This window comes from Ranitomeya imitator, chromosome 4 (assembly GCF_032444005.1).
Source record: "Ranitomeya imitator isolate aRanImi1 chromosome 4, aRanImi1.pri, whole genome shotgun sequence".
Lineage (NCBI taxonomy): Eukaryota > Metazoa > Chordata > Amphibia > Anura > Dendrobatidae > Ranitomeya > Ranitomeya imitator.
Genome location: NC_091285.1, coordinates 629,888,095 through 629,910,434, shown reverse-complemented (window position 1 = coordinate 629,910,434; position 22,340 = coordinate 629,888,095). Strand labels below are relative to the sequence as shown.

The following is a 22,340-nucleotide window of genomic DNA, read 5'->3' as shown; positions in this document are numbered from 1 at the left end:
GTGTGTGTGTGTGTGTGTGTGTGTGTGTGTGTGTATTATATTGAAATAATTATGGCAATTTCTTTCCATAATATATGAACAAACTCCATTCGCCGGGTACCATCTGCTTAAATTATTAAAATATTCCCAAAAATTAATTCCAAAGACTTCAGTTCAGGCTAGTGTTAGAATTTGTAGCTCACTCATTTCCTTTTTTCTGCTGTGAGTCCTCCAGCGAACTTCACTGAATTGTGACCGTCAATGGGAGACCAGGTGCATGCGCGCACAGTTACCACACGGTGGCGCTGCAGTACAGTCCATCCGTAAACCTAAAACTCTCTGGTCGTCTCCAGTCTCCGTGGTGTTGAGGCGGCGCTCTAGGCGGCCGGTTCCTCTCTATGGTGTCAGCCCTCCCCGGTTAGACACGTGGGTATGGCTACGGTTCGCTTCCACGAGCTGGGACTGGATCACCGGCTGCTAAAGGTGAGTAGAACCTTCGTGGGCTTATATCTGTAAGGGGGCGGAGCTTGTGGAACGTAGAACGCTCATAAAACACTGCATAGTCACGTGGGGTGCTGACCCCTATCTGCTCCCCCCCTAGTGGGACTACTGAGCCCATGATGCCCTGAGAGACGCATCTTCGTGCAAAACCAACAGGCTGAAATGAATTCTGCTCAATATTAATTATAATTATCACTTAATATTGAGCAGAATTAAAGGGGTTGTGCCACCATAAAGGATCCACTGAATTAAGCAGTAATTTACAGTTATTAAAAATGATGCTCCATTCGAAAAGTAACAATCCTTCATCTCCTGAAATGGGCCCTGTTGTTGTTCTGTCTGGGGCTTTATCCGTCCATCCCAGTGGCCGATCGTGTGCAGATCCTGTCATCATAAAAAAGCGTTCCTCCAGCGTGCGCCGTGTGTGAGAAGCCCCCGCCGTGTGCGCAGAGTGCTGGGAAGCGTGTAGTCCTGCAGAGGTCTGACATCTGGGTGAGATTCGGCTTCATATGAGCGCGACTGCAGACAGATGCTCCTCACAGCCACCTATATACCGTATTTTTCGGACTATAACACGCACCCCAAATTTTCAGAAGGAAAAAAGGGGGAAAAAAAAGTGTCAAATGGGGTTCCATCTTACAGTCCGAATTCAGCTTACCGGGGAGGGGTTTCGGCACTGGTGGAGGAGTAGTCACAAAGGTTGTTCGGTGGTCCAGGCTGGTGCAATGACCTTCGGGAAATCCCATCCCAGGCTGGTGCGGTGGTGCTGCTGCTCTGTGGGGCTGCGGGGCTCTGTGCTGCGTGGGGGGCTCCGCCGGCATTTCATCAAAGCCCGGAAGCCCCCCGCAGCTCCATTGCTGCGACGCGGAGGCCTCTGGAAAGATGGCTGCCGGTGGCCTCTGGAAAGATGACCGCCGGGGGGCGGCGCATGCTCCAGATCTCGGCGACGAGATCTCGTTGACTAGATTTGAATCTGAGCATGCGCCGCCACTGGCGGCCTTCTTTCCGGAGGCCACAGCGTTGCAGCAATGGAGCTGCAGGGGCTTCCAGGCTTTGACGAAATGCCGGCAGAGCCCCCCACGCAGCACACCACAGAGCACAGCTATAGCTGCATTGGGACTGCCGCCAGGATTTGTAAGTATATTGAAATCATAAGACGCACCCCCATTTTCCCCCCAAAAAAGTTTTGGGATAAAAGTGGGTCTTATGGTCCGAAAAATACAGTATATACCGTATGAGCCCCTATATACAGTATGAGTCCTCACATAGCCTCCTACATTCAGTACGAGCCTCCCGCATTCAGTGTGAGCCCCACATAGCTTCTTACATTCAGCGTGAGGCCCCACGTAGCCTCCCATGTACAGCATGTGCCCCGTGTAGCCTCCCATGTACAGTATGAGCCCCGACATAGCCTCCTGTGTACAGCATGTGCCCCACGTAGCCTCCCATGTACAGTATGAGCCCCGACATAGCCTCCTGTGTACAGCATGTGCCCCGTGTAGCCTCCCATGTACAGTATGAGCCCCGACATAGCCTCCTGTGTACAGCATGTGCCCCGTGTAGCCTCCCATGTACAGTATGAGCCCCGACATAGCCTCTTGTGTACAGCATGTGCCCCACGTAGCCTCCCGTGTACGGTATGAGCCCCGACATAGCCTCCTGTGTACAGCATGTGCCCCGTGTAGCCTCACATGTACGGTATAAGCCCCGACATAGCCTCCTGTGTACAGCATGTGCCCCGTGTAGCCTCCCATGTACAGTATGAGCCCCGACATAGCCTCCTGTGTACAGCATGTGCCCCGTGTAGCCTCCCATGTACAGTATGAGCCCCGACATAGCCTCCTGTGTACAGCATGTGCCCCGTGTAGCCTCCCGTGTACGGTATGAGCCCCGGCATAGCCTCCTGTGTACAGCATGTGCCCCGTGTAGCCTCACATGTACGGTATAAGCCCCGACATAGCCTCCTGTGTACAGCATGTGCCCCGTGTAGCCTCCCATGTACAGTATGAGCCCCGACATAGCCTCTTGTGTACAGCATGTGCCCCACGTAGCCTCCCGTGTACAGTATGAGCCCCGACATAGCCTCTTGTGTACAGCATGTGCCCCACGTAGCCTCCCATGTACAGTATGAGCCCCGACATAGCCTCCTGTGTACAGCATGTGCCCCGTGTAGCCTCCCATGTACAGTATGAGCCCCGACATAGCCTCTTGTGTACAGCATGTGCCCCACGTAGCCTCCTGTGTACGGTATGAGCCCCGACATAGCCTCCTGTGTACGGTATGAGCCCCGACATAGCCTCCTGTGTACAGCATGTGCCCCGTGTAGCCTCACATGTACGGTATAAGCCCCGACATAGCCTCCTGTGTACAGCATGTGCCCCGTGTAGCCTCCCATGTACAGTATGAGCCCCGACATAACCTCCTGTGTACAGCATGTGCCCCGTGTAGCCTCCCATGTACAGTATGAGCCCCGACATAGCCTCCTGTGTACAGCATGTGCCCCGTGTAGCCTCACATGTACAGTATAAGCCCCGACATAGCCTCCTGTGTACAGCATGTGCCCCGTGTAGCCTCCTGTGTACAGCATGTGCCCCGTGTAGCCTCCCATGTACAGTATGAGCCCCGACATAGCCTCCTGTGTACAGCATGTGCCCCGTGTAGCCTCCTGTGTACAGCATGTGCCCCGTGTAGCCTCCCATGTACAGTATGAGCCCCGACATAACCTCCTGTGTACAGCATGAGCCCCGACATAGCCTCCTGTGTACAGCATGTGCCCTGTGTAGCCTCCCATGTACAGTATGAGCCCCGACATAGCCTCCTGTGTACAGCATGTGCCCCGTGTAGCCTCCTGTGTACAGCATGTGCCCCGTGTAGCCTCCTGTGTACAGCATGTGCCCCGTGTAGCCTCCCATGTACAGTATGAGCCCCGACATAACCTCCTGTGTACAGCATGAGCCCCGACATAGCCTCCTGTGTACAGCATGTGCCCCGTGTAGCCTCCCATGTACAGTATGAGCCCCGACATAGCCTCTTGTGTACAGCATGTGCCCCACGTAGCCTCCCGTGTACGGTATGAGCCCCGACATAGCCTCTTGTGTACAGCATGTGCCCCACGTAGCCTCCCGTGTACGGTATGAGCCCCGACATAGCCTCCTGTGTACAGCATGTGCCCCGTGTAGCCTCACATGTACAGTATAAGCCCCGACATAGCCTCCTGTGTACAGCATGTGCCCCGTGTAGCCTCCCATGTACAGTATGAGCCCCGACATAGCCTCCTGTGTACAGCATGAGCCCCGACATAGCCTCCTGTGTACAGCATGTGCCCTGTGTAGCCTCCCGTGTACAGTATGAGCCCCGACATAGCCTCCTGTGTACAGCATGTGCCCCGTGTAGCCTCCTGTGTACAGCATGTGCCCCGTGTAGCCTCACAATGCTGTCACGGTTTCAGAAAACAGCAAAACAGCAGAGATGCTTACCTGCCTGGGCCTCCAAACAAATGCACTGTCAGGATGCAGTGGACCCATGTGGTGAAGATGGCGGCAACACAGGTGCAGAAATACTGATGACGCAGCCACTCACAACCTACCGATCCATGGAGGGGGTGGCTGCTTGGCATATAGATGCACAATAAAGACTTGTATGTGGCGCTGTTCACACTATGGGAATGCCCAGCATCCAGGTTATCAGCCTAGTAGCGACGCCCTTCTATTAGCTCAGGCGGCTGCCCAGCGCTATTAAGGTGCATCCCATGTGAACAAACACCACAGTTTACCAGACCGGACATTGTTGCACTGCAAGCCTTAACTATGCGCTCTCCGAGGCTGATAAGGGGCAGCTTTGACTTTGTGACGTCGGAGGAGCATCAGGGGAAAGAAGCTGTCCGGGATCAGGAGTCTACACTGCGCTTTAGGTGGACGGCCGCAGAGCAGGGCTTACAAGATCTATTAGAAGGAGTGCAGGCACTGAGCATGTGCGGCCGCTGCTACTAGACAGTAGAGGGGGGCAGTAACTTGGGTGAGGAGCAGTAGACAAAACAAGTAAAGCTAGAATGAATTGTGCTGTATAATCTTATACTTCTGTTTCTGTTTCTTGAAAGGCTGTTGCGGATTTAGGATGGGAAAAGCCAACGTTAATTCAAGAAAAAGCCATTCCTCTGGGCATAGAGGGCAAGGATCTACTGGCACGAGCAAGGACGGGGTCGGGGAAAACTGCAGCCTACACCATCCCCATAATACAGAACCTTCTGCAGGCTAAAATGGTGGGTATAGGGATCGATGTGATATAATAATGGCCTGTGAATATATGAAAAAGCCTTGCCATAATCCAAACTTCTCCATTCAGACGGTCTCCGAGCAGTCCGTGCAGGTTCTCATCCTTGTACCCACCAAGGAACTTGGCCACCAGGTTCAACAAATGGTCCGACAGCTGACAACCTACTGCGCGCGAGATGTTAGAGTTGCAGACATTTCCGGCCAGGCGGATATTTCTGCTCAGAGGTAAGAACCAGACTTGGAACCATCATTTGCCTCCACCAGCTTGGTGGTCTTCTTATTTTTCTAAAGAGGCTATCTGTTCCGATTAGACCTATTCTGATGGAGAAGCCGGACATCGTGGTTGGCACACCCTCTCGAATATTGATCCACATGAACCAGAAGACCTTGTGCTTACGAGAGAGCCTTCAGGTTTTGGTGATTGATGAGGCCGACCTGATCTTCTCATTTGGCTTTGAAGAAGATTTGAAAAGCCTCTTATGGTGAGTGGAACGGGTCCGGACCAGACGTAGTGCGGTAATGGGTCTAGTGTGTGCGCCATTAGTACTAGATTGATGTAGATGCTCCGGTGTGGTCAGTGTATCATTACTTGTGTTTTTCCTGTGTCTGTAGCCAACTACCAAATATCTACCAGTCATACCTGATGTCCGCCACATTCAACGAGGATGTCCAGGCCTTAAAGGAACTTGTGCTGCACAATCCGGTGAGGCTTTTGCACTGTATAAGGGGTTTTCTGAGGTGGTATTGTCAGAAGGGCCCCCTGAAGATACTGTAAGTGGATCACTAATTTTGAAAATCATTTTGTCTTACCCTGGATGTCTCCCTTCTGTATAACTTGATGTCCACTGCCTGTTGTCAAGTGTAATCCATATCAGCAGAAATCCCTGAGATGGAAGTGGTGCAGGCACAACAAAGAAGCAGGCTTTCAGCTCAGGTCAGGCTAGTTATTGGACAGTGTCAAACACCATGCATGTTGGGAAGTGAGGGACGAAAGTTCTGTCACCTATAGTGCTGGCAGAATGATGGTGAATTCTAGAATAGTGGATAGCAAATTATAGAGTGTGAGCATCGGGGCAGTTCTTAGACAGATTACACTAGTATATACAGTAAGACCATGGTTTTCGGATGAGTATGATGTCCGCTCCGGCATATAGATAGGAGTCCAGAATGTGGGACAAATTATTCCTGGCGTTGCGGCTCGTTCCTGTCTATGTAGTGACCTCCTGTGCTTCTTGCTTAGGTGACCCTGAAGCTGGAGGAGTCCCAGCTGCCGGACAGCTCTCAGCTCACGCAGTATCACATCCAGTGCGAGGAGGAGGACAAGTTTCTTTTACTTTACTCTCTTCTTAAACTCTCCCTCATCCGCGGGAAAACCATTATCTTTGTTAACGACGTGGAGCGGAGTTATCGGCTCAAACTCTTCTTGGAGCAGTTCAGTATCCCGTCCTGTGTGCTGAACTCTGAGCTGCCGGTGCAGTCACGGTGAGTCCTCGGCGCCCCCTGTGTTCTACAGGTATTGTCCGGTATTGCAGCCATATTTCATTTATTGAAGAGGACTTAGTATAATGGAATGCAGCCGATGGATTGGAGTAATCTGTGTTATTCACTACAACTATCAGCGATTTTAAAGGGGTTGTCTACTACTGGTGAAACCCTTCCTAAATTCTTATGTGTCAAAACAAAGCCTAACATATACTCACCTCCCACACCAGCGCTATCTCTGGAGTGTTCACCACGTGACCGGATTATATCATATGACCGCTGCCGCCAATTGGCAGGCACTGATCGCCTGCAGCCTTTACTACAGATGGTTGCTCTGACAGTATACTGAAAGGCTGCAGAGGCTTAAATGTTGACTTTTACTTTTTTTTTACATTTTACAATGGAACACTTTAGCCTTTAAGCAGGGGGGGTTCTCCAGTAGTAGACAACCCCTTTAATGTTGTGGCTCATCAGCATATATATATGGAACCCAAATACATGGCACACTCACTTCTGTAAGTCGATGAAGTCTGTCATGTAGTTCTTGTTCCCTCTTCTTTCCTGTGCAAGTGATTGAGTTTTATCAAGTTACAACAGCCGGCAAGAAGATCAGGCTGTTGTAACTTTTTAGAGGAGGAGGAGACTAGATTTGATTTATTGGGCTTTTGTTAATAAAATGAAGCAATGTCTGGAGACTCATTAGACTCTTTATTATAGCCAGCAGACTACAGAAGGCCAGAATTTGGAGGACCGGGTCTCCTCTGTCGGCAAGGAAGGGAGACAAGGGGAAACGTTATTTCATTAGGACTGCCTTGGCTCAGTCTCTTGGATTCAGGACGATATGACATTACCTTCCGTTTTGCAGGTGTCACATCATCGGACAGTTCAATCGAGGCTTCTATGATTATATCATTGCATCGGATGAACAAGCGTTATCGGACGCGAGTGTGAAAGGAAGGAGACCGGCCAGCAAGAAAAAGGGCGGCCGAGCAGAGAAGTAAGACGTAACTCCTATGTTCTCCTACTTGTGCATGTGCTGCAGCTCTGCCATTTGTTTCGTTTACGGTACAGTTAACCCTTTTTGGGTTAAAACAGCAGATCCATCTAATCTTAGATGGCTTTTTAACCCCCACCTGACCGATGATTTTTTTTGTTTGTTTTTTCCTCCCCTTTCGAGAGCCGTAACTTTTTTTTTTTTTTTCCATCCTCCTAGCCACATGAGGGTTTGTTTTTTGGGAGACAGGTGGTACAGTGGAATGACACCATTCATTTTATTATGAAAAAAAAGTGCAATCCCACAATTTTTTTTTGGGGGTAGGGGGTTTGGGTTCACTATAAGGTATAACTTACCTGGCAGTATCATTAAACAGATACCAAACATGTATAGTTTTTTAGTAATACCAAATGTGATTTGTTTTTTTGTTTTTTTTTAATAATTGTTTTATCTTTAATGGGGCAAAAGGAAGGTGACATGAACTTTGGTGTTTTCCTAATTTTTTTTTTTACATTTTACTGTATTTAATAGTCTCCTTAGGGAACTTGAAGCTGCGATCATCCGATCACTTGAGCTATACATTGTAGTGCGTGAGCACTGTTTATGTATAGGGAAAATCACAATCTCCTATGAACGCAGGAGAACCGTCATGACAAATGTGGAGGTCTTTAGCAGACCCCTGGCTGTCCTGACAACCCATCGACGCCGCCAACGTGTGTTAAATGCCGCTGTCAGAGATTAACAGGTTAAATCAGCCATCATCTGCTGGGAAAGATGTTGGCTCTCCATGCAAGCCCCCATCACAGTCAGGAACACGACTTTTGAAGTAACTGTACGTCATATGTCATGAGAGTTAAAGGGATTGCTCAACATATTTTTTTTTAAAGTTGCCCCTAAGTAGGTAACGCTATACCCGCACATAACAGACCATTTTCCCTCCTTGTCATCTGCGGCGTTTGTCTTTCAGAGGCCAGCACAGCGAGTATGGGGTATCTCGGGGCATCGACTTTAAGAATGTTTCCACAGTGGTAAACTTTGACTTCCCCTTGTCTGTCGACTCCTATATTCACCGGGCTGGAAGGTAAGTACACTGGTGTGACGGCGTCCTGTCATTTCGTCCAGTGCGCTGATTTCTTACTTAATGAGTCTCCTATTAATCTCGTCATTGCAGGACGGCTCGTGCCAATAACCCCGGCGTGGTCCTTACATTTGTGGCAAATACCGAACTTTCCTTACTAAAAGAGATTGAAGAGGCCTTGGGGGGAGGTATGCGGCTCTCTTCACTCTACGATCTGGTGTGCACCACTGTGCAGGTGCTGATACACAACATGGCTGACGTGCCTATATTGCCTCTAGGTGTATGTAATGACTGATCGAACACTGCGTGGATTAAAGGGGTTAAACTCTTAAAGAGAAAATATTTAGACTAAATATACGTAAAACTTACTAATAATTTACTTTTATTCCAACCTTCTGCTATCGTATGCGTGACACAGGACATCATCATCTGTGTGTGTGAAGGGGGCTGGCTGACTGCCTCATTTTATTAGCTAAGCCCATCCCCTTTTCTGTCAGGGCATATAAATAATGTAAGCCGTGAGCCAGCCTCCTTTATAGCACCGGTTACTTACCAGGGCTGAGGGCTGGTTATCATCACACTTTTGGCAATAAAAGTTTATTAGTAACTTCTCTAGGTATATGTGTGTATGTAATCAACAGGTTTACACAAAAAATTCTCTGTCACTTCATTGGAGGTCACAGGAGACCACCACTAGGAGGCTGACGTTAGGCAGAAAAAAAAGACCTCCCTCTCAGCAGGCTACACCCACCAACCGGAACCGAGCTAGCCAGGTTGTGTTTAGTGTCCGAGGTCTACACTCCGACCGGCTCTACCATCTTACTGTGTATTACTAAATCAAATACAGCTGGTGACTATGGACAAATGTGTAATTTCTCCCCGTCATCCCACCTAGAGCCCGAAAGAACAATGTAGCCTGATCCACATCGTACCTTATCGTGTCTGAGGCAGAATCTTATCCACTCCCACCCCAACACATCAAGAGTGTTTGGTGCAACCGCACAGATGGACAGGCGGGTGGGTTTTTCCTCGCGCTCTTTCTCCATGGCCCACCTTCAGTGCAGCTGCCTGTCTCCGGTGCTCTTCTTCCTTGCCTATTACAGCTGCAGGCGCCTGCGTTCCTCTGCTCCTCCTCTCTCTTTTGGCGTCATTTTACCATGGCTTGTATGGCCTTTCACCTGCAGTTCCCTGCTCTCCAACCATTGGGTCTCAGACATGGAATCTTTCTATCCCTTATCTGGACGACACTGTAATCAAGGCCCCTCTTATCAGGCTTGCTGCCAGACTCTACTCTCCACACTCTTTCCCCTCTCTGCTGGATCATCTGCAGATCGAAGTAGTCTCTAATCCCACCCCAGCACCGAGTATTCTTAGGTATGTAATTTGACACTGTTCCCCCAAAGGAAAAATGTCTCAGCCATCTTGATCGGGATTCAGTTTCTCTGTCAGCCAGCTCCTTGCCCTCTTTGACTGTGCATGATTGTGTTTGGCAAAATGGTGTCGGCGATGAAAGCAGTTCCATTTGCTCAGTTTCACACTCAACCTCATCAGCTGAAGCTGCTGTCGCAGTGTGACAGGACGGTCGCCTCCCTGCGTCGGCCTATAGCCCTGATCTCTGGGTCAAGATTTCTGACTTGGTGGAGCTCATCTCTCCTCATCTGTCACTGGAAATTTTTTGTCGATTTGGTGGATAGACATCGTGATGATAGACGCCTTTCTGTTGGGTCGTGGAGCAGTCATCTAGAATCTCCCGGAACAGGGCTGCCAAAAGGACAATGAATTCTCTTTACCCATCAACCTTCTGGGAATCAGAGCCATTTACTTAGCTCTCCTTCATTGGCAGGATCTCCTGACCCGCTGTCCTGTCTTCATTCAGTGCGAAAACACTGCCGTGGCATACACCAATCACCAGGGCAGAACACAAAGCCGATCAGTCATGTCCGAGGTATTCTGCATCCTGGTTTAGGCCAAACAGAATGTTACGGCTCTCTGCAGTGCACATCCCCAGGGTGGAATACTGGATCGCCGATTTTCTCTGCCTTGAGGGTCCCTCCTCTGGTGAATGGTCTCTGAGTCCAATGGTCTTCTCCCAGGTCCTCCATACCTGCTTTCTCAGGCCCCCCTCTTCCACCAGAATTCACAGTTTCTCAGTTTAACGGCATGGCTGTTGAAGCCGCATTCTTGAAGGCTGCAGGTTTCTTCTACCAGTTTATCCAAATTAAGGTCAAGGCAAGGAAACAGTCATCCTCTTGCATATACCATCAGACTTGAAAAGCAGTTTTTGATGGTGCAAGACCAATCCAGTTGGTCCCTTGTCCTTTTCTCTTACCTTTCTCCTGGATTTTTTTTTTGCAGTAAAGCCAATATTCCAGTTGTCTCTTGGCTCATTAAAGGGAACCTGTCACCCCCCTCAGGCGTTTGTAACTAAAAGAGCCACCTTGTGCAGCACTATTGCTGCATTCTGACAAGGTGGCTCTTTGGGTATGTTTCCACGTGCAGGAAACGCTGCGTGTCTGACGCTGCATAGAGCCGCAGCGTCCAGATGTTACAGCATAGTGGAGGGGATTGAATGAAATCCCGTCTCCACTATGCGTGGTAACACGCACGCGGCGGCCCTGCGACTCCGGACATGCGCGTCTTTTCAGATCGCAGCATGTCCGTATATCTTGCGGCGACGCTGCGTCGCCGCAAGATATAGCACAGGGCCCTATGGTGGGGAGCGATGATGCCGGATGTGTGCTGTGAACACATCCGGCATCATAGCGTTCCAGAAAGGGGGCGGGGCTTACCGCAGAGCGGGTTTGCCGCTCAGACGATGCCGCCGGCCATCCTGAACGTGGACACGCAGCCTTTTAGTTCGGGTCCCTGGCACTGCTGCAATAATCATTTATGAAATTTGTCCCTTATACCTGTGAAATTGTCCCGGGAGCAGGCCTTTCCCCCCTTATCCAGATGCCTCGCAGCCGTCACTCATGGCCTCTGGGCGCCGCCTCCTCTTCCTTCATTAGCGTCCCCGGCGCCTGTGCTGTTTTTTTTGTTTTTTTTTCGAGCATGCGCAGTTGCGCTGCCCTTCGAACTTACAGCGCAGGCACCGGGGACGCTAATGAAGTTAGAGGAGGCGGCTCCCGTCCCGCAGAGGCCATGAGTGACGGCTGCGAGGCGTTTGGATTAGGGGGGAAAGACCTGCCCCCGGGACAATTTCACTGGTATGAGGGACAAATTTCATAAATGATTATTTCAGCAGTGCCAGGAACAAGAACTAAAAGAGCCACCTTGTCAGAATGCAGCATTAGTGCTGCACCAAGGTGGCTCTTTTAGTTACAAACGCCTGGGGAGGTGACAGGTTCCCTTTAAAGGGTCAGGTCGCTGCCATTTCTATCCTTTTCAGAAGAGGTTGGCTTCTCGTTCTCGAATCAAAACTTTTACAGGGAGTTGCTCACCATGTCTGTCCCAATTGACCTCTCTTGGAGCCGTGGGATCTCCGTTTGGTCTTGTCTGTTCCTTAGGGTTCACCAATTCAGTCCATTCAGGACATTTACCCTTCTCTACTTTCCTGGAAGGTTTCGGTCCTTGCAGATCTCCTGTAGCTCTCCTTTCCTTGTGTTCCGCAAGGACAAGGTGGTCTTATGTCCAGGTCCATCCTTCCTTTCAAAAGTGGTTTCTTTTTTTCATCTCAGCTAGGAAGTTGTCCTTCTGTCCATCTCCCTCTCGTCCTGTGGAGCAGTCTCTACAGAGACTGGATCTTGTCAGAGCCCTACGGCTCTATATTTCCAAGACCGCATCTTTCAGACGTTTAGAGTCTCTCTTCTTGATTCCTGATGGTCATCGTAGAGGTCTTCCCTCTTCCAAGGCCACCATTGTCAGGTGAATCCATTGTGCCATCCTAGAAGAAAAGGCCACTACACACACGTTATGGGGGTCTCCTGGGCTTCATGCCTCTCCGTCACTGCTCTGTAAGGCCGCCACCTAGTCTTCAGTTCATACTTTCTCCAAGTTCTGTAGAGTCTATACCTATGCTTCACAGTGGACCAGTCTTAGATCTGAGAGTAGCTGTTTTGTCCCAGCCGAGGAACTGTCTCAGGACATCTAATGGTTTTTGGTGTCCTCCAGTGAAGCAATAAAGAATATAAATTTTTTTTTCTGGCTAGTGTCAGCCTCCTTGAGGCAGTAGAATACACCCATTGTTTCCCGTGTACCCTAGTGAAGGCTCCAAAAAAAGATTTTTATGGTGAGCACCCAAAATCTTCTTCTTTGAGTTAACCCCTTTTAGATAAAATATTATATTGCAGTATAAGCCACGGTCCTTCCCCATGCCTTTCCTAAAATATCTCGAGTGTGGTGTCTCGGAACAGTGGTGTGACTACAGGTGGATTAGAGACTTGCCGTTTCACCCAGGTCCTGATGGTTATGCAGGAGGAAAGATTCCAGTGGCAAAAAGGAGAATGGCGCTGATATAAAAGGGGAAATGCAGAGATGTGATTGGGCATCATGATAATATGTAGTACAGTAGACAAAGCACTCTCCAGTGGATACTTCCCTTATTATATTGATTCTTCACTATGTATGTCATTGTTTCTAAGGATAGGTCATGAAGTTTGCAGACCTGGAAAACCCCTTTAACTGTGTTTCTTATTGTTTTTTTTTTCATGTTCTCTGTGTTCTGTTACTGTAATATCCTCTCCTATGTTTCTCTTACAGGAAGCTCGGAGGAGTGCGTGCTACGTCCTTACAGGTTCCGAATGGAAGAAGTGGAAGGTTTTCGCTATCGCTGTAGGGTAAGTTGAGTATGGACATAGGGCAGACACAGACCTCCTGAGAAAGTGGAGGCCATACTTGAAGTTGGCAATATCAGATCTTTCCTATTGCTCCAAGTTTTATTTTCGCAGCGAAGAGAAATGAGTATCTCGCAGGGAAACTCGAATGTAAAAGTGTGACTTTTATGGGTTTGGGTCCTTTCTTGTGGACCTACTTGGGTTTTCTGTTAGAGGGTCATGTGGTCTATCAATCTGCATAAGTGTGTCTGATTCCCTTCTCCTCCTACAGCAGATGTTAAGGGAAGAAGGATTAGGCATATTGAATTTCAACATGCCCAAGCCCTTTTTGTTAGTTCCCACCAGAGGCCTGTATCCTTCAAACTGTGAACATGTATCTGGCTAAACCCAGTGAACATGTTAATGGGGGGGGGTGAGATGAATAAGTGGCCATACACACTGGTTCGCCTGGTAATTGTCAAAGTTTTAGGAATGTCCAAGGAATATAAGCTGGGGAGTTTGTGGTTGCTTTTATTATATGTGATGGCTTCTTCCTATAGGATGCAATGAGATCAGTAACTAAACACGCCATTAAAGAAGCTCGTCTAAAGGAGATAAAAGAAGAACTGCTCAACTCCGAGAAACTGAAGGTGAGAACTAATAATAATACTGATGATGTTACATCTTATATCCTCTTCTCAGCTTCTGTATAAGGCCACTATGGCAGTATAAGGCTGCATTCACTCCTCTTATTTTCTCAGACCGCACACGGCCCTACAGAGTTTCATTGACCCAAACACACATCAGTTTTAAAAATGTGTCCCCGGTCCGTGAGGCTCGGAACACGTCCAATTCTCATCTGTATTGCTGATCAGACTTGACTGAGCCCACACAAGGACCTTGAAAAGCCTCTTACAGAGACACTCCTTAGTTGCCCTGGCTGTGAGTTTCAGGTCATTGTCATGCTGTGAGACCCAGCCACCACCCATCTTCAATGCTCTTACTGAGGGAAGGAGGATGTTGACCAAAATCTCGCAATACATGACCCCATCCATCCTTAAATACTGTGCAGTCATCCTGTCCCCTTTGTAGAAAAACGCCCTCAAAGTATGATGTTTCCCCCACTATGCTTCACGGTTGGGATGATGTTCTTGGGGTTGTGCTCATCCTCCTTCTTCCTCCAAACATGGCGAGTGGAGTTTATACCAAAAAGTTCTATTTTGGTCTCGTGACCACATGACCTTCTCCCATGCCTCCTCTGGGTCATCCAGATGGTCATTGGTGAACTTCAAACTGGCCTGGACATGTGCTGACATGAGCTGGGGGGCGGGGAGGGCACACCTTGCGTGCCCTGCAGGATTTTAATCCATGACTGTGTAGTGTGTTGCTAACAGTATTGTTTGTGACTGTGGTCCCAGCTCTCTTCAGGTCATTGACCAGGTCCTCGTGTGTAGTTCTGGGCTGATTCCTGGCTTTTCTCAGAATCATTCTTACCCCACGAGGCGAGATCCTGCATGGAGAATTGCTTCTGCCCTTATCGCCCGGCTGCTCTTGTAGGGTGCACCTGAGGCTCCTCCGTGAGTCACAGCTGTTTGTCCTGTCTGAGTCACTTCCTGACCTTACCCAGGTCATTGCCTCAGTTGACCTGACTTCTGTGCCTCCTGCTGTAATGTTCTGCAGCATCTGGCACCGCACGTGCCTCTTATCAGCAGGTTACATTTCCCGGAGTCTGAGGTTTTCATTTTTGAAGACTTTAATTATTAATTTCATGTGTGAAACCCTGCAGATTGCGCTGAATATCCTCCCTTGTGTTGTGTGGGTCTCTCTTGACTTTATACCTTTTTTTTTTTTTTTCTTCTTTGTAGCCTCAGATTCGTATTAGTTTTCCCCCAGCTTTCACGGAAAGTGATAAAGTGACTTTTTAAAATGGCTTAGAAATCGCATCCAAATCGGTAACATAAGACCATTAAACTGACCCCACACTTACATAGGGACATGAGTGACATTTTGATCTCTGGGTGTCCGGGTGCTTATGCGCTTCGCAGTGACTAAACTGAAGGGCCAAAGGTGCTCCACTAAGCGTAGTTTCTGATAGGCTCTCCTTGGAGAAGTCCATACATGGCCGATTACCTTTACAAGGAGCTTTTCAGAAATTGAGGACCACAGTGGACGGTGAGGGTCTTCACACCCAGATCCCCATCAATTAAAACCTTTTAATATTTCATTCTGAAATGCAAGAATTCTCTATTTTGATGTGTTATCCCATAAGCAATTTTCACCAATCAACTACTCTTTAGTGATCCAGTCCCCAGGACCTCCATTGATCATGGGAACAGGGGTCGTAAAGGCCCCAGTTTGAATAGCATGGCGCTGCTCATGCAGCGGTGGTCGCGCAGGTACACCGACCCTTCCATAGACCCTTAGAAGTGAATGCTCCATTTACACAGGAGATTTTGGCACCCTGTGATCTCTGGGGGCCCATTGAAGGACAGATTAGTATTTTCCTGTCTCCTCTTGAGACAATTCAACCAAAGTTATGCAGTACTAGACGAAATATGTAATTTGTAGACATAGGGTCTACATAGGGTTAAGGTTAGGGTTAGAGGTAGGGTTAGGTTAAACTAAAATTGATTGTTGTGATTAGTTTCCAATCAGATCACTTCTGTTATTTCCTTCTCCACAGTGAATGTTTTTTGATCTGAAATCTGATTGGTTAATATGGCCAATTCTTGCCCGTTGTACGTCGAAGTGTCCACACGTGATGCCGATAATGGTTTCCATTCTGTGACCTATATTCTTATTTGTGACACTGCGAACATGTGGTAAATGCCATATTTTACTTTCCTAATCTCTCTTTTTTTCCTCTTCTCCCCGCAGACGTATTTTGATGATAATCCAAGGGATTTCAATCTCCTTCGACATGACCGACCCCTGCACCCTGCAATTGTGAAACCACATCTGAAAAATGTTCCTGAATACCTAAGTATGTGTGCTCTAAAATATCCGCAGGGGTAAAAATGAAGAATGGGTTCCTGTGTAACTGGGTGGTGTCATCCCATGGGAAAATCTGATAATTTCCATGTAACCTGCAAGGGACGTGTGAGTATACAGAGACATCCCCTATCCCCATCCTGTTCAGGACCCTCACCTAAGCCAAAGCCAAGAGCAAATCCAATTACAATTGCTGTGTATTTTTAATAACTGGGGGCACAAGAATATCCGCACAATGTATCCCATTGTATGTGATCACAGCCATTTGTTCCAGTGTCTCTGCCATTTATTTGTGGTTTTACATTGTGATGCCAGAATTGTCAAGGATTTTTGGGAATACAGAACAATGTAGTGTAAGCCTGGGGGCTCATCCATTATGTGTCTCAGCCCTACAATAATCCGAATTCCAGGTGATCGTATCGTGCAAATCTGTATTATTGTTATTGTGCATTTATTTCTAAACTTCACGTTTTTACGTCACATCATTAAAAACTTTATTTCCCTATTTTCTTATAATACAGTATCTCCATACTAAGCAGTTTTGAGACGTTTCAGTAATTTAACAAAAATTAAAAAAAATTCCCTGGGGCACAATAATGGGGTCTATACGTTGTGTTGGGCCCTGTTCGCTTGTAGTGTAAAGGCCCCTTCACATTAAGCGATGCTGCAGCGATACCGACAACGATCCGGATCGCTGCAGCGTCGCTGTTTGGTCGCTGGAGAGCTGTCACACAGACCGCTCTCCAGCGACCAACGATGCCGGTAACCAGGGTAAACATCGGGTAACTAAGCGCAGGGCCGCGCTTAGTAACCCGATGTTTACCCTGGTTACCATGCTAAAAGTAAAAAAAAACAAACACTAGATACTTACCTACCGCTGTCTGTCCTCCAGCGCTGTGCTCTGCTTCTCTGCACTCCTCCTGTACTGGCTGTGAGCCGGAAAGCAGAGCGGTGACGTCACCGCTCTGCTTTCCGGCTCACAGACAGTACAGGAGGAGAGCAGAGCACAGCGCTGGAGGACAGACGGCTGTAGGTAAGTATCTAGTGTTTGTTTTTTTTTACTTTTAGCATGGTAACCAGGGTAAACATCGGGTTACTAAGCGCGGCCCTGCGCTTAGTTACCCGATGTTTACCCTGGTTACCAGTGAAGACATCGCTGAATGGGTGTCACACACGCCGATCCAGCGATGTCAGCAGGAGTCCAGCGACGAAATAAAGTTCTGGACTTTATTCAGCGACCAACGATCTCCCAGCAGGGGCCTGATCGTTGGTCGCTGTCACACATAACGATTTCATTAACGATATTGTTGCTACGTCACAAATAGCAACGATATCGTTAACAATATCGTTATGTGTGAAGGTACCTTAAGCTTTGCATTAGTTTCTTTTTTCCCTGCACCGTTTTTTGTGTGCAGAAAACCTGCATTTTTACAGTACAAGTGCAATGGATGTGATTTAATATACCAATTGTGTGTTGAAAAACATATTTTTTTAGTGCATTTTCTTTCCTTTTGGCTTCTATGGGGAGCCTGAAAAATGTATGTAAAAAATAAAACAACTGTGCTTTTAAGTGCAGAATCCCAGTTTTTCTGCACTGAGGAAAAACGCTGCATCAAATATGCACCAGAAATGCATAAAAAAGGAAAATCTAGTAAAAAAAAAAAAGCATTTATCAGAGTAGATTTCTATTAGCTTATTTTGGTGCAGACACATACAGACACGTTTACACACGTGGTGGGTAGTGACTATCTATCTTGATCTTTCACATAGCACACAAGCAGAGAGGGATTCCTGCCCTCCTTTCCTTTTTGAAAAGGCAGATGAGCAGCAGGGGCATACAGGAAGGTACACAGCAGTACTGAGCAGAGTAGATATGAATCCAGCTCTGGAGTGATGTAAAAGGCTTCTTAGAAAGTTCAGTGCTATTGTTCTGTTTCTCCCTCTGCTGTTTCTCCCTCTGCCTGTTTCCTCTCCCTGCTCCCTGTACTATTGACTTCTGCAAAGTTTGTTGAAAATACAGTCCCCATTGAAGCAAAACAGACTGATTTTTTTTTTTTTTTTTATGCTTCTGTGTTACCCCTGTGGATTATATTCCTCTTCTCATTTGTTCTTTTTCACTCTCTTCTCTCATTGCAGTTCCACCTTCCCTGCGATCTGTTGCAAATCCTCTGCTACATAAAAGAAAGAAGAGAAGAGTTCACCCAGGTCCCTCCAAAGGACCACCCAAAAAGGTGAGCGCGCCTCAAGGGAAATGCCAGAAACATGAAATGTGCACTTTCTGTCTGTTGTACACAAATGTGACCTTGGAAAAAAGCTGAGCAGAGATTGCGAAATCTAAAAGGCTCGATGCTCAGTGGTCCCTTACCCCCCCGGCTCAATCTGCTGCACATTATTACCGGCAGTGCAAAGTTAGTTTCAAATGCTGTAGTGTAAAATGTCCGGCGCAGTGATTGTGGGGGAGACAGGCGCTGCCCCCGTAACATCTGTATATTGAAAATGATATTCTGCTGTAATGGTTCAGATCAGATCTAATTCTAGTCTTGGCATATTAACCCCTTTAGATGCCACGGTTTAAATTGACTGCATCATCTAAACGGTTAGATAGAGCGAGTTAGCTCCCTTTTGACACCCCTGCATTATTTTCACTGATTTTGCGATGGGGCCTCCATAACAGGCCATAGACTCAGTGGAGGAGATTTGTGATGTTCAACCACTAGATGGCGCTGCAAACCTTTTAGAATGGTCTATCAAGTTTGGGGGGGGGGGGGGTTCTGTCTGTTTTTTTTTATACAGACCCTGTAAAGTAGGATATCAGCTAGGTGTGACAACAATAGAATTTAGCACATTTTACCTGCATAGTTCCTTAGACTTGTTGAGGTGGTAAGAAACAATTATTCACTTCTCTCCACTCTGTAGCCATCGCCGGTGCTTGCCTGGGAGGATGGAGGTGCTGTCTATGGCCCTGGGGCCGGTGACAGGGAGGAACCTTATTACATCACTCCTCTCTATAGATTCATCCTTGTATCGATCTAGATATAATTTAAAGCATAGCTAAATGTTCTTTTTTATTTTGTGCAGCATAGAAAGTTATTAAACTTTGCACGCCACTTTAATGAGGAGACTGTCCTGTAAAAAAAAAAAAAAAAAATTGCATACAACGGCTCCTAGTCTATTACCTGCCCTCAGCTGCCCTGATATCAGAACATATTTGGATGACTGAGGCATTCACTATTTGCTTTTATTGTTTAACTTCTGAGACACCAGGCATCTCATTGTGTGTATGTAGACGCACCACCCACGCATGCACCATACACGCATGCATGCACCACACGCACGCATGCACCACACGCACACATGCACCACGCACCACACACACGTATGCACGCACCACGCACGCATGCACCACACACGCACGCACGCACCACACACGCACGCATGCACCACGCACGCACCACACTCACGCGCACCACGTCTCCTTCCTCTGTCCTGAATCCTATGACTTGTATTGTTCACGATCTAGAAAATAAAGCGAATTCTCTTCTCCCCATCCAGATGAGGAAGACCCAGAACCCACTACGGACATTCAAATACAGCAAAGGGAAAAAGAGAACAGCCACCAAGAAAAGTGCGGAGTCGTGAGCAATCCCTCAGGCCGGATGTGCTCCATAGGACTTGTTATTTAATGATCCCACAGTGGGACCCTGCGCTTTTCCCATTATGGGAGCTGTAATGGACGTGAATGATCTGGCACAGCAGGGGTATTCCTTGCGGTCTGGACAAAGAGGATTTCAGTCGTCGCTTTTGTAAATAAATCTTATCTGTTGTACGAGCCTCATTTTGTACCGACACTGGTCAGCATCATGTGCCAAATGTTTTGTGTATACAGGGTGTCTCCATGGTTACTGACCATAAACAAGGCCTTGTGTGGTCTGATCATGTTTTACTTCTCATATTTTGCTTCCTCTAACAAAATCTCTGAAAGTAAAATAGACATTGGATTAATAAGGAATGGCAGGATCTGACCACACAAGGGTGGGCTTGCAGTCTCTAACCAATGATATATGTACTCACCGGGACATTGCTAGATGCTATGGGGAGGTATCCCTGTATATCATGCTGCTGTAGAACTACAAGTGCCAGCTGTGTAATTATGATTATAGCAGAATGTCCAGACGGCTTTTTCGCTCCTTGGCTGGTGCACTCACTGATCTGATGATCTGACACACTTTGCCCCCTTTCTAGGGCTGGAAACGTGGTATCTCCTTGAGTCGTGTTGATAAGATGGGCCATACGTCTTATCTGCCCCATGTCCTATCTTCCAAGATCATCTTCGTCCCCTGGCTTCATGTCTTGCTTTCTCACCTTGTGCTAACCTGCTGGCAATGAGGAAGATTTCCAAGAGATAAGATAATGTGTCCTTGCCCTGCCGAGGCAAATGCATCAGTCGTGTCCCGATAAAGTCCGCAGCCAATGTGTGCTAATCACTAATGTATTCTGTTGGCTGCAATCCAAGATGTCCTTAAATCCTCAGTATTTTCTCAAGGAAAGATCTGTGGAATTTATCTTCAAAGCTGAAGTAGGCTACGTTCACATTTGTGTTGTGTGCGACGCAACGCACAACGCACGCAAAAACGCATGCAAAATGCTGCGTTTTGTGACGCATCTGTTCATTTTTATAGCGCAAAAAAATGCAACAAGCAGCGTCCTCTGCGCCCTGACGCTTGCGCCCAAAAAACGCATGCGTCACAAAACGCAACAAAAAACATGTCCATGCGCCCCTCATGGTAAATATAGGGGCGCATGTGTCTCCGCGGTTGTGCCCGATGCACCGCAAATGTGAACGTAGCCTTAGCGCACATTCACACACACACACTGAAAAAAAGTGCCACGTGTGAATTGCTGAAATCAACCCCAACTGTCATTACCCTGATTGCCAGCGCACCAGTCTGATGCGAGGTGCCACTATGGAGGCTGTGATGGCCGCAATAACGAGGGACCTTACCAGCCTGATAATACCAGCTCACAGCTGTGTTCTTTACCTTTGCTGGGTATCAAAAATAGGGTAGGGCTCCATGTCATTTTTTGTAATTATTCGATTAAACAAGGCTATACAACCCTTAGAGCCACATTAAAGGTTAGTTAATAGAAAACAAAAACCTAAAAATTATATTTATTGGATATGCATTAAATGGATGAAAACCTCAAAAAAACAGACACAACAAAGATAACATAGAATATATCTAATATATAAAGCTGAATGTGTGTATGTATGTGTGTATGTACAGTGCCTACAAGTAGTATTCAACCCCCTGCAGATTTACACATTTGGAATTAACTTGGCATTGTGACATTTGGACTGTAGATCAGCCTGGAAGTGTGAAATGCACTGCAGCAAAAAAGAATGTTATTTCTTTGTTTATTTTTAAAAAAAATTGTGAAAAGTCTTTTCAGAGGGTCATTTATTATTCAACCCCTCAACCCACCAGAATTCTGTTTGGTTCCCCTAAAGTATTAAGAAGTAGTTCAGGCACAAAGAACAATGAGCTTCACATGTTTGGATTAATTATCTCTTTTTCCAGCCTTTTCTGACTATTTAAGACCCTCCCCAAACTTGTGAACAGCACTCATACATGGTCAACATGGGAAAGACAAAGGAGCATTCCAAGGCCATCGGAGACAAGATCGTGGAGGGTCACAAGGCTGGCAAGGGGTACAAAACCCTTTCCAAGGAGTTGGGCCTACCTGTCTCCACTGTTGGGAGCATCATCCGGAAGTGGAAGGCTTATGGAACTACTGTTAGCCTTCCACGGCCTGGACAGCCTTTGAAAGTTTCCTCCCGTGCCGAGGCCAGGCTTGTCCGAAGAGTCAAGGCTAACCCAAGGACAACAAGGAAGGAGCTCCGGGAAGATCTCATGGCAGTGGGGACATTGGTTTCAGTCAATACCATAAGTAACGTACTCCACCGCAATGGTCTCCGTTCCAGACGAGCCCGTAAGGTACCTTTACTTTCAAAGCGTCATGTCAAGGCTCGTCTACAGTTTGCTCATGATCACTTGGAGGACTCTGAGACTGACTGGTTCAAGGTTCTCTGGTCTGATGAGACCAAGATCGAGATCTTTGGTGCCAACCACACACGTGATATTTGGAGACTGGATGGCACTGCATACGACCCCAAGAATACCATCCCTACAGTCAAGCATGGTGGTGACCGCATCATGCTGTGGGGCTGTTTCTCAGCCAAGGGGCCGGCCATCTGGTCCGCATCCATGGGAAGATGGATAGCACGGCCTACC

General features: G+C 47.5%; 1 protein-coding gene across 1 annotated transcript; it reads left to right on the top strand.

The window, feature by feature from the left end:
* Nucleotides 1-342: 342 nt before the first annotated feature.
* On the top strand, nucleotides 343-19,873 carry DDX56 (DEAD-box helicase 56). Its single transcript, XM_069766702.1, has 14 exons — nucleotides 343-462; nucleotides 4,577-4,738; nucleotides 4,822-4,976; nucleotides 5,063-5,233; nucleotides 5,364-5,454; nucleotides 5,992-6,233; nucleotides 7,099-7,230; nucleotides 8,195-8,308; nucleotides 8,399-8,493; nucleotides 13,004-13,080; nucleotides 13,617-13,706; nucleotides 15,934-16,039; nucleotides 18,184-18,278; nucleotides 19,600-19,873. Exons 1-14 carry the CDS (start codon nucleotides 412-414, stop codon nucleotides 19,684-19,686), a joined length of 1,668 nt encoding a protein of 555 aa, XP_069622803.1. The 5' UTR covers nucleotides 343-411; the 3' UTR covers nucleotides 19,687-19,873.
* Nucleotides 19,874-22,340: the final 2,467 nt, after the last annotated feature.

What these genes read in the sequence shown, in the direction of transcription:
- DDX56 (XM_069766702.1), top strand. Translation starts at nt 412, where the DNA reads ATGGCTACGGTTCGCTTCCACGAGCTGGGACTGGATCACCGGCTGCTA. An exon ending in GAGCTGCCGGTGCAGTCACG is followed by an intron (nt 6,234 to 7,098) that starts GTGAGTCCTCGG and finishes TCCGTTTTGCAG; the next exon opens with GTGTCACATCATCGGACAGT. An exon ending in TGAAGAGGCCTTGGGGGGAG is followed by an intron (nt 8,494 to 13,003) that starts GTATGCGGCTCT and finishes TTTCTCTTACAG; the next exon opens with GAAGCTCGGAGGAGTGCGTG.